This window comes from Copadichromis virginalis, linkage group LG5, assembly GCF_057382275.1.
Source record: "Copadichromis virginalis isolate Kocher_CV1m ecotype Utaka linkage group LG5, C_Virginalis_male_GT1.1, whole genome shotgun sequence".
Lineage (NCBI taxonomy): Eukaryota > Metazoa > Chordata > Actinopteri > Cichliformes > Cichlidae > Copadichromis > Copadichromis virginalis.
Window position 1 is genome coordinate 12,176,271 of NC_140622.1, and position 11,229 is coordinate 12,187,499.

The following is an 11,229-nucleotide window of genomic DNA, read 5'->3' on the forward strand; positions in this document are numbered from 1 at the left end:
AAAGACAAAACTCTTTATTCTTATTTTAAAAAGAATTCAAATAGAGATGTTTGTTGCATGTATGATAGCGCACACCACTGCCAGTACTTTTTACAGGTTCCTTCTGAGCTTATGAAACTTCTGCACACTGCTCGAAGTCCTTTCGGTGCAGTCTCTCTAGTTTCACACAAAGGTATATAAAAAAAATTAAATCCGTTACAAAGAAAACAAAATCCATAAAATCCCTTTTTGTGACCAGTACCTCTATTTGGGCTGTGGTAGTGGTTAAAGCTGGCTCAGCTGCTGGTCATATAAAAAAATAAAAAAAACAGACCCCCAGAATAAAGCTCTGTGGCAAGAGCTCTCCGGTGACCAGTCAGTTAATCGTCGCTCTGATTCCGCCTTTCTTCAGCATCTCTCTGGATTTGTACGCGTCACAGATGGGAATATGAGTAGTCAGTGACAGCCACAGGCTCTGACCACCATGTTGCGGTACTTCTTGAGGATGACATTGGAGCTTTCATCAAAATAGAGCACAGAGATGCCGTGGAGCTGTGTTGGGGCACAGCAGGCTTTGGGCACCGTCTCTGGGTTGATAAAGTGCACCTGTGGCACAGAAGAAATACAAAATATATCCTCAGGGAGAGCAGAGGCTACAGAGGAAATGCCTTTAATCAGGGATCGTTTGAGGCTTACCAGAGTTTGCACAATAGCGTGATTGGTGGCATTCATGTAGGAGTTCAGAGGAAAAGCACATTCTCCCTCACAGTAATATGCTGCGTAGCCCTCTGGTGCTATGATCCAGTCCTGGTCAGAGGTTTTTTAAGTGTTTGTTAATTGTCACTTTTGAAGAAATGCTTTTAAAAAAGTGTTGATAAATTTTAGTTTTTACCTGCCATCCCAAATCCTTGAAGCTGACATACAGCTCGTGCTTTTTACATCCTTCTTTAGAGATGCCGATATTGGCTGAAAACAAAAGCAAATATCAGTTGACACAACAGGTTCTTAAAGCTCCTGAAATGACTCCGCTCATGAGTGACATTTTAACTCTTTAGACGCCTACGAGGAGTAACCTTTGCATTCCTTTTTTGAACTGAGTGGTTTCTGTTATATTTCAGGCCTGTTTTCAGAACAAAATGACTGAGTGTGTATCAGATGTTAGTCAGGGTGAGCTCTACCTATACAGCTTATTACTGCTGCCCCTGGAAAAATGTCAAATCACGTCTTTATTGACATTGAGCTGTCAAAACTCATCATTAAGGGTACAAGGGAGGTCGTCTTCATCTGGGAAAAGAGGGTTTAGGGGTTCAGTAACCTGTTGCAGCTTCCACTGCCCTCAGTGCATCTTGAACAGTCCTCTGGGGTTTAGAGCGGCTTGACTGGCGCCCCTTTTGGCCATTGGCTGAACGAACGCTGCGGAGTCGCACCTCATTGGTTTTGAAGAAGACAACCAGGAATGGCTGCTTGTCCTGAGGCCCACTGCCCACTACCACTCCAGCTAACTGGGGGTTTCTCTTCTGACCTGCAGAAATCAATTATTTATTGATTTATTTAATATTACTACCATGGATCACACGCCATTTTTCAGTTTTGTAGAATCAATTTTGGATAATCACTGACCATGACTGTCCTCAAGAACCAAGTGCAAGCCAAGATTATGCTCAGGGTTGACCAGCCACAGGTTACTCGTGGTGGTCAGGTCAAAGACCAACCATCCCTCTTCTGAAGCCAGAACTTCTCGCCGGTCCAGCAGGAACAGCTCCAAGTCACTGAGGACAGAATGAAATGTAAACACACTCGAGGGATTTCAGTGCAGAAAAGCTCCAAGTGCAAAGTAAAATCTTTCCCAGGCGGACTCAGTCGATCGACTTTTCCACAGAACACAACTTAAAATGCAGTGAAACCCCACCGTGATGGGTTGTTTTTCACTGCAAATGGATTTCATTCCTCGGTGAAATTTATGGAACCCGTGGACGTTTTTGAAAATACAAACACATCTAAAGGAATGTGGTATGCTTGGGAAAATGTTTGGCTTTCAGTATTTAATACACCACAAATGTCAAAAGCATATGTGAGATCCTGTACGACTTAGAGTACAGAAGTACTGGACCACTTGTTATGTTTTTGTTTTGTTTAAGCTCACTATACCAGTACAGTGGAGCTGAAGTTCACCAGTTACAGTGAGGTTAAAGTGCTAAGCTTCAGCAATGTGTTTGAGGGTAAACCCACGATGGAGACGGATCAGAGAAACTGTACCAGTCAATGGTTAGAGACTCGAGTTTAATCTAAGTGGACACATTTCATTTGCTGAAGTCCAAGCTGAAGGGAAAAATTCATTGCAGCTGTGTGTGTGTGTGTGTGTGTGTGTGTGTGTGTGTGGTTTTATCACTCCTTTAACAGCACAGCGTTTTATATGATGCTGACATTTCCAGGAAATAAATGCAAAGTGGAAGCGAATGAAACGGTTCTAATTTAAAATGTAAAAGCATCACCTCAGTTAAATTCCCTGACAGCTACCCCTCTAAATCATGCAGTCCTCCCACTTTGAATGTTATCAAAGCAGCACTTTAACGCTGATGTGTGTCCGCTTAGGGGCAGATCTCAACAGAGAATTGCTTTGTTTATAGTCTGAGTTTCAGACGTCTGTCTTTTGTCCTGCTGCCTGCTCGTCTGTGTGGAGTGGCTTTTGTGTGTCTGAATGACAATGGTGCTGCCGGCAGCCCCACTCTCACAGATAAAACACTTTAATCTACACCTACTGGCTGGCACATGACCCCTTTTTATCAAAACCCATGATTTTAAATCATTGCTGACCGGCTTTAATTCAGCTGATACAATAGGACCAGTGAAATACACCGACGGGGTGGTGCTGTGTGTTATCAGCCATCTTACAAGCTTCTGACCAAATATATAGTTTCTTTGTAAATCCTGTCGTAATCATTTTTCTAATGACTGGTCCTCTGCAGTTGGATGTTTGTCATGTCTCTACACGTTTTCTTTAGAAAAGCTGTATTTGTTATGAATCTTTATCTTTAGTTTTAATTCGTTTTTATTAATTCGTTTTAATTATGAAGACTCAACATTAAGTTTTAGCTCCACAAATCTCAGAAAGAAATTGTTTGAGAGACTGACTTTTACAGTTTTGGCTTCTTTTTTGGGGGTCAGTCAAGAAACAAAATGTAGGTGTTGTTTGTGCCTGTGATCATTTCCATGAGTTTCTCTTTGGACTGAAATACAAACCTGGAGGGTTTTTCCCCCCTTTATTAAATCTTAAATTATGTCAGCAGAATTTCTAAAAGTTTCCATCATAAGGGTCTTAAAATCTGTGGATTTTCGATGGTTCCAAAAGTCAGATTTTATTTAAAATTGTGAAACCAAAATTTGAGCACCTTCTCAAAAGCAACAAATATGAAGAATATTAATGGAAATATTTTCAGATTCAAAACATTAATTTGGCATTGAAGGTATAAAAATGTAATGTAAATGTAAAAGAATCAGTAAATCAGGCATCTTATGACATACACCACATTATTTTATATTACACTGGTATCTATAATTTCTTATTGCTTTGCAAATTAATGTTTTGACACAATACCAGTATTCTCATTAGCAGCCTAAATAATAAATGTGATTTAATGGTTGTTATTGTAAAGTTTTGAGTTCTCAAAGCCAAAGAAATAACGACCTTAAAAAGATCCAATGAGGCCTCAGACAGTGAGAAAGCCTGATGTACATGTAAATAAAGTTTTTAAAAAAGATGACCAACTCTAGGAATTGCCAGTTACCGCAAGTTAATAAAAATTAATACAATACACAGGAAAAGTATGCAGTTACATCAATGTATCAGAGGAAATCTTAATGTTGTAGTGAGTTTTAGTTTTTATCCACATGTGAAAAGCTTATTCTGGGGGATTTTATGTCATTTTTGCTTGAAAAAAATATCCAAATGATTAAGTTATCGAAATAAAAATGTTGAAACTGCTAATTTATTGATCAAATTATTATTTCAGGTCTAGCTCGCTGGTTAGTTTCAAAACATCTGTGTTAACAATGCAACACAAAACAAAACAGACTTTTCCCTGAGGTTAGAGGGAAGTTGGTGTGTAAATTCACCTGCGGCTTTCAACAAGGAAAATAAAAAGAAAGTTAAAAACATATCAGACACTGGCAGAGAAAACCCGGAGGCATGATGGAGAGATAACTGCGTAATAGAAAAACTGACGTGTTGATGGTTTGGTGTCATTTTGTAGCTTCAGCTGTGTGATATAAACACCGGTCTCCTGGGAGCTGATTTTCTCAGACAGCGTGAGAGTAAACCACTCTGAGAGAACCACTGTATTTCCGTAATTGACACTAATTTCTGTGTCAACAGTGGCAGTACTGACACGAACATCAGCACAAATAAGCTGTGGGGAAACGTAGCCCAACAACCCATTTTCTAAGAAAAACAAGTGTTTAGCCTGTTGAAATTCAGCAAGAGGACTCAAACCATGGAGTCGAGCTCAATGATCAGAGAAATAATGAATTCAAAAAAGAAGGGTTGACATATATGATAATATCAATTAAGAACAGAGAAAGGAGCAAATAAGAAACTCTCTTTACCCATTTGGAGGATCCTGCAGCACCTGGTAGAGACTCACTCTGAATGTTTTGTTCTCACTGTGCTCCTGGATGAGATCCTTGTAAATCCTGAACTCTGCTGCTGTGATGGCCTCTCCCTCTGGAATACGTGAAAGGTCAAAGCGAAACTCTGTAGCATGGCGCTGGAGGAGAAGATCTTGATCCTGATCAACTACAAGACGACAACAGACAGACAAACCTGAAGAGCAGGTGGTGGCTTTGATGTGCTTTAAAAAGGATTATCCCCCTTATAGACCATCTGGTTACAACATCGCCATAATAAACGGTTTATTGTTTTCTCCCAGAGGCACACACACACACAAACACACAAGGTGAAAAAAAAACCCTTTTGACCTTCAAAAAGAAAGTTTGCACAGACACTGAAAAGGCACTAAGGCAAACCACTTAGTGCAATCAGATGGTAAAGCAACTGTGGTCTCTCAAAACATTCAGTCAGTTCTCTGATGTGTGTTGCTCTGCCCGCAGCTCGGAAGCACTCGGGTTGAAATAGGAAAAATCCTGCTGCCATGAGTAAAATGACTGATCTAAACATCACTTTAGCCAAGTTTGCCATACAGGCCAATGTGAAGGAAAGGAAGAAAAAAAAAATACTCATGGCTCAGTTTGGCTCCCTGTTTAAATTGCACACATGTGCTGACCACAAGAAAAGCCCAGTTAAGGCGCAGCCCGGAAAACCACAGCAGCTAGTGTACTTTTACAAACACGCTCACATAAAGCATAGAGAGGCACACAAATTCACATGTGCCATTACACCCAGTGTCTGTGCCCATTACAGCCCCCTGATCGTTTTGCAATACGTCGCCATCCGGTGAGTTCAGCCTGACTGTAGGAGAAAGTGGAGCAGCAGTAGCTGGTGACACTGCGAGGTTTCCGCCCAGTCCTGAGCCGGCTGAAGCTCTCCAACACTCAGAGTTTCCAGGAAAAAAAAAAAAATGAATAGTGGTTAGAAAGACCCCGAAGCTTCCTGGAGCTTGCCAGTGTCATGTTTTTACAGCATTAGTCAACATGCTTGTCCTTGGAAACAGCAGAGCAGCCAGGGTCTCTGCTGAAGGTGTGCAGCAGAGGGGAGCAGCGATTAGCCATGTTAAACACATCCTGCTCACTGGTACACACTACATCACCAGCAATGACATCATCCTGTACTCCAACTGATGGAGCACACTATTGTTTAAAAAACAAAAAAAACAAAACAAAACAAAAAAAACACATCCATCCTTACAAGATCTCGATTGCTAGAAACTTTTTTTTTTTTTCATGGCACTGCAGAGCTCTCTCACACATGCTTTGACTCACAGACGTCTACAAACACTTAGCGCAGAAACACACGCACAAGCCGCTCATCGTTAAGAGCAGTGCATTCTGAACCCTGCTAGTCATTTGTTTGACCGCAATTAAATGCTGGAAGGGAGAGAGGGGTGATTTTATGAAAGCAATAATTGCTTGTAAGGACTTGGTGTGTTTACGTTAGGGACCATTAGCTGCAGAGATCAGACCTCAGATATGCAAACTTCCCTCTGGGAGGCATTTCAACACTTTGGATTACCCCTAACGCTAAAGGGCCACATAGCTGCAGAGCCACTATTAACCTATTGCAATTTTTGTAGTAAGTGTCTTCTTCACAGCATGGGAGTTTAAAGATGGATCACAAATCTGCACTAAAAAAACCAAACAAACAGGATATGCAACTTAGTCTATTAATTTCAGAAACATTTTATCTTTAGTTTAAATAAAAGGTGATGACAAATAAAATATTTAATTTCCTTCGAGATCCATGAATCCATGACCTTTATGTTTAACAACCCTGAAAGAGAACTATCAAAGACAAAGAAGAGAAAGCCTTTTCATAAATCTGCTTTAACACGTAAAAGAGAAGCCACACACACAAACACACAAGGCAGTAATACATTTCAGAGTGGAAAAAAATTATCTTAATGGAATTTTGTTTTTTTGTTCAATCGGCTTAGCAGGACAAGCACATGTCTTCCTGCTTGTTCTCGAAAAACACAATAATCCATCTGTTCTTCAGTCGTTCCTCCCGCTACAAGAGTTTCTTGCATCTTATCTAAACATGGTGACATTTCTGTGCAAAAAAAAGCCTGTTCTCATGCTCTGCAGGTGTGCTGTGGTCAATGCAAAAAAGAAAGAAAAAAAGAGAAAGCATATTGGATGAGTGTGTACACATGTCAGGGGAAAGACTGCAGAAGTGGTAAACAAGGAGTCGAGATGAGGAGCAGAGAAATGCAGAACAGTATAAAGACAGTGAAAATGTGCAGAGCACAATAGCTGCCTTTTATAGTGACAGTAAGCATGTTTATATGTTGCACCTGTGAATCGCATTATATTATCTTTACCCATCTCTCTAACACGACTCACATCACTTACAGACACTGATTAGATTGGCCGGATTTATATAAAAGGATAAAATTAGTTGCAGCAGCTCTCCGTCATATTGGAAGCTGCGGTCTTTGGAAGGGAAATACCGTAATCCAGGTCACTCTTGAAGCAATCATCGAGAGACCACCAAGATAGAGTCACTTTAGCACGATGTGGGAGCCTGCACAAGAGGCTGTGGTGAGCCTGACAGCAAAATAATACACACTCATTGTTTCTTTCTCTGTCCCCCCCTCTCACTGCTCTTTAAAATCAAAGTTCTCAAATGTGAAACCACACAAATCTGCTGTTGGTTTTCAGAAACAGCTTTCCAGATCTCATTAGCTAAGGACTGTCAGTTAAAAGTTCAGGACTGAGGACATAAAATGTTATGTTTGAGATTTTCTTGTGGTCTCCAAATGTTTTGTATTAACTACATCTTTATGTGCTCATTGGAAAAGAAATAACTCTAATAGGCCCTGTTATATAAAGCTTCAGTTCGATGCCACTGACAACCAATCAGAAAGGGAGGTTAATGATTTCTTGGAGACATATTTCAGGTGACCAAACCCCACTCTCTGCACATTGACCTAAATAACACTGTGCAAGCCCAAAGATCAGAGCTGGTTTGGGATGTAACCACACACTCAAACAGCATGTGGTCTGCTGATTTCCCATAGTAATATTGGAGCTTCCACACAATCTCCATGGAAAACAAAGCAGGATTTGCCTTTTATAAATTCAGTAATGTCTGAATAAACCCAAGCTCCCACTGCCCTTCAAGCAAGCACGGAAGAATGCACGCACAGGCACCTGGAAGATTACTAAACCAATAACCATGCTTAGATGCAGTTTATATCTCGGTCTTCATCGACTCATCTCTCACTCCCTTGAACTTGAGAAATGCCTGTTCAATTTCTAGTCATGTGAAACTAAGCAATGCTAAAGCCTCTCCCTGAGAGCTTTGAAGGGGTTCTGGGGAAACCAGATACATACATGTTGTCATAACATTTACAGCTTGGAATGCATAATGCTTGATTTCAACTAAAGAAAGTCACCAAAAGTAAGAGTCAGAAACAACAGATTATAAAAGAAAAACGAGAGACAGACAGAAACATTTAATGCTGTCTGTTGTATTGCAGCTGCCGGAAACGAACTAAAAAAGAGAAAGGGCTCATTCTAAAACTGAATTCTGAGATGACTAAATCAAACCATCCACATAAACAAAGTTGGTTGGGTAACTTAGTCATTTGGATATGAAGGAGTTTCAGATGTGGATGAACGACGTGGACTTGGTGCATAAAAGTGATATAATCTTAGGGTACTTAAATATATATCTAAGCATGGAGGAGTTAGAGAAAACAGGTTAAATCAAATAATACAACGCTAAAAACCAAGTAAACACACTTCCTGACTTCAAAAGTCGCACATGCTCTACTCACTGAGGTTGACAAAGCTCATCACCGTGTCTGCTTCTTCTAGGAATCGGCTGTCCTGTGGGGTCACCAGTGGGGAGGTCTGCGTTGGTAAAACGGTCTCGTAGTTTGAATACCTGTGCTGTTCTGGGTCTATACTAATAGTGTTATAGAGGTCCAGCATGAACATTGGGGCGGCATTGCTTTTGGTGTGCACGTGCGGACGCGGACGCTGCGGCAGCCCCAGGATGGAGAGGATCTCCCGCTGCATCTCTCTGCGCTCCTGGCCCCTCAGTCGCCGCTGGATAAAGCTGGAGCGCACTTCATTGTCCACGGAGAAGTTGGAGAACGCGACCCGCGTGGCCAGCACTAAGTAACCCCACGACAGGAGGAACGGTATCTTTGCCAAGGCGCTTGTCAACATTATTTTAGCTCAGTTTTTACGCGCGCTTCGAATTAGTCGAAAGATAAAACTGGAGATGCTGTTTCGTCATAAAGATACCTCCTGCGTGTGGTTGACACCAAACACACTGCCACCTATCTACACCGAATATCATTCATTGATGATCTGCCGTTGCGCGTGGGTCTTCGGTGTGCCACAGCTGCGCGCTCGTCTTAATGGCAACTTGGGGATGGATCCTACTAAGGTCGGTGTGTCTGGGGAGGGGCAGGAGCAGTTCAGAATAAGAAAACGGGGGTGAGGGGCTGCTGTATTCTACAGTGAAGTGCTCTGTGTTAATCACACGGATGGGTGTGGGGTACCTACAGAGCGTCCTGTGTTTATGAATGCAGGGTCCAGTCAGACCATTGCATTGGTGGTAATCCCTTCTTACCTGACAGTCAGTCTTTGTGACCTCTTTCTGTGGTCATAGTTTTAGTAGGGGAGACCGGGGATAGTTGTAACATTTTTGACATTTCTGTCTGTAAATTGGAGCTCTTTTAAGGTAGTGGATTCAAAATGTAATGCAAAGTATTTACATGTCTCAACTATTAAATAGTGCAGCTATTTTCTCTGCAGCACAATTACCCATTGCATGGTATGGTCTCAAACACAAAGAGTGAAATGTTACAATTAACCCCATAGTCTGGGTTAGTTGTAACATATCCTGGGGTGAAATGTAACACAATGAAATAAGGGTACTAACAAAACATTAACATGTAATCTTTGTTTATTCAACACATGAATGCACTTAGAGCCATTTATGTAGCTGTGTGTGTGTGTGTGGCAGAATGCAGAAATCTAGCTTTTGAACATATTCCAACCCCCCAAAAAAGACAAGTTATGGAATTTTCTGCAACTGAATATTTCATTAATTTTGGTTGGTCTTCCTCGAGGTTGGCCTCATTGGCTCAGTGGGCATTATAACCTACAACTCTTGCACCAATTTTGAACACAACAATGAAGCTGGAAAAATGTAGTTGTTCACCAGCATCGCAATTCCATTACTTTTTATCATGGCTTACCTTGGTGTGGTTTGCAAAGTGCTTCAGAAAGATGAGGAAATCTGTTTCTTGCACCCATCCTGATTTATTTCCACTACCAGTACTTCCTACTGGTCCATCTCTGTCACAGTGGTCTGCATAATGTATGTGTGGGAACACAAACAGTGGAGGAATTGTGTTGCCAATGGCATTAACCGCATATACAAATGAAACCAGTGAACCTCTCTCTGCTGATGTCGTTGCCCCAACTTGTTTAATATAAGTTAAAGTAATAGTGTGGCAAGTTGTAACATCTGCATTATTGTTACAACTGACCCAGACTCCTATAGCCATGAACTAGCTAACATTACAGCCAACGGCTAAAACATTAGCACTAAAGACCTACACAGAATATATCCCCATAGACATACAAATAACACAATTTAAGTTTGATGAGTTTAACTGAAAAGCAGATAATGCTATTAGAAATTGAAATAAAGTAGAAAAACTTACTTTTTGCCATACAAATGACTTTTTTTCGTGTTAAATTGTCTGTGTTTGACAAAATGTGCTGATTTTTCACATGTGATAGCAGAACTGAATTGGGCATGCACAGGATGAGTCACATCATTTGAAACTTAGCCCTGACTGGAGAAATTGGAAGTGTTACAACTGACCCACGTTACAACTATCCCCGGTCTCCCCTACTTCAATGCCATGTCATGCTCACTGATGTGCAAACTAAACTATTTTACACGTTTTCACATTAGCGATCCGTACTACGAAGCAAGTGCAGCAGTCACCGACTCCGTTGTACTTATATGACTTAACTAAACCTAACAACCGTAATCACGATAAGGGCGGTAGTTATCAGCCCAGGTGTTCCGCATCAACCGCGTTTACATAAAGAGCGGTTTGGCGGCAGCTGACTAATCACAAACAAAGACAGATCTAGAGCTGCATATTTAACGCAAGGAGCAAAAACTGGGACGTTAGACGAGCATGAAGAATAAATTTTTTTTAAATAAAATTCAATAAAAGCGACAAAAGCCAAGAGGAAAGTTGGCAAAATCCCCCACTTTGTAATCAATACCATTACATTAAGTCACAAATAGAGCTAACTCAATAAAACCATTACATTATTTAATTGCTTGAATTTATTATTTTGCGTGTAATTTTCACCTGTTTATTTATTCCTTCTTATTTCTGAATTAGAAAAACAATTCAATCCTGAAGTACAGGATTAAAACCACGGACAGGTCAAGGTGATCTATTAGGCAAAGTACAATAGTCTCTCTGCACTATTTGTATTAAAGAAGAGAGAGAGAGAGAGTCACTGGATCATTGCTTAAATTAATATATTCAAACAAAACAAAACAAAACACCTAACTAACAATGAATT

At 40.7% G+C, this 11,229-nt stretch overlaps 1 protein-coding gene across 1 annotated transcript; it reads right to left on the reverse strand.

Annotated features, from left to right (window-relative positions):
* LOC146709000 (bone morphogenetic protein 7-like) lies at positions 1-9,005 on the reverse strand. Its single transcript, XM_085455951.1, has 7 exons — positions 8,433-9,005; positions 4,582-4,771; positions 1,600-1,748; positions 1,295-1,501; positions 872-945; positions 676-786; positions 1-585 (listed from the first exon to the last, which is right to left on the reverse strand). The coding sequence occupies exons 1-7, from the start codon at positions 8,827-8,829 to the stop codon at positions 436-438; spliced, it is 1,278 nt and encodes a 425-aa protein (XP_085312077.1). The 5' UTR covers positions 8,830-9,005; the 3' UTR covers positions 1-435.
* Positions 9,006-11,229: the final 2,224 nt, after the last annotated feature.

Excerpts from the sequence above, each read along its gene's own strand:
- LOC146709000 (XM_085455951.1), bottom strand. The coding sequence starts at position 8,829 with ATGTTGACAAGCGCCTTGGCAAAGATACCGTTCCTCCTGTCGTGGGGT. Across the intron at positions 787-871 it reads TCAAGGATTTGGGATGGCAG|GACTGGATCATAGCACCAGA; the intron begins GTAAAAACTAAA and ends ACCTCTGACCAG. Across the intron at positions 586-675 it reads ACGCTATTGTGCAAACTCTG|GTGCACTTTATCAACCCAGA; the intron begins GTAAGCCTCAAA and ends TCTGTGCCACAG.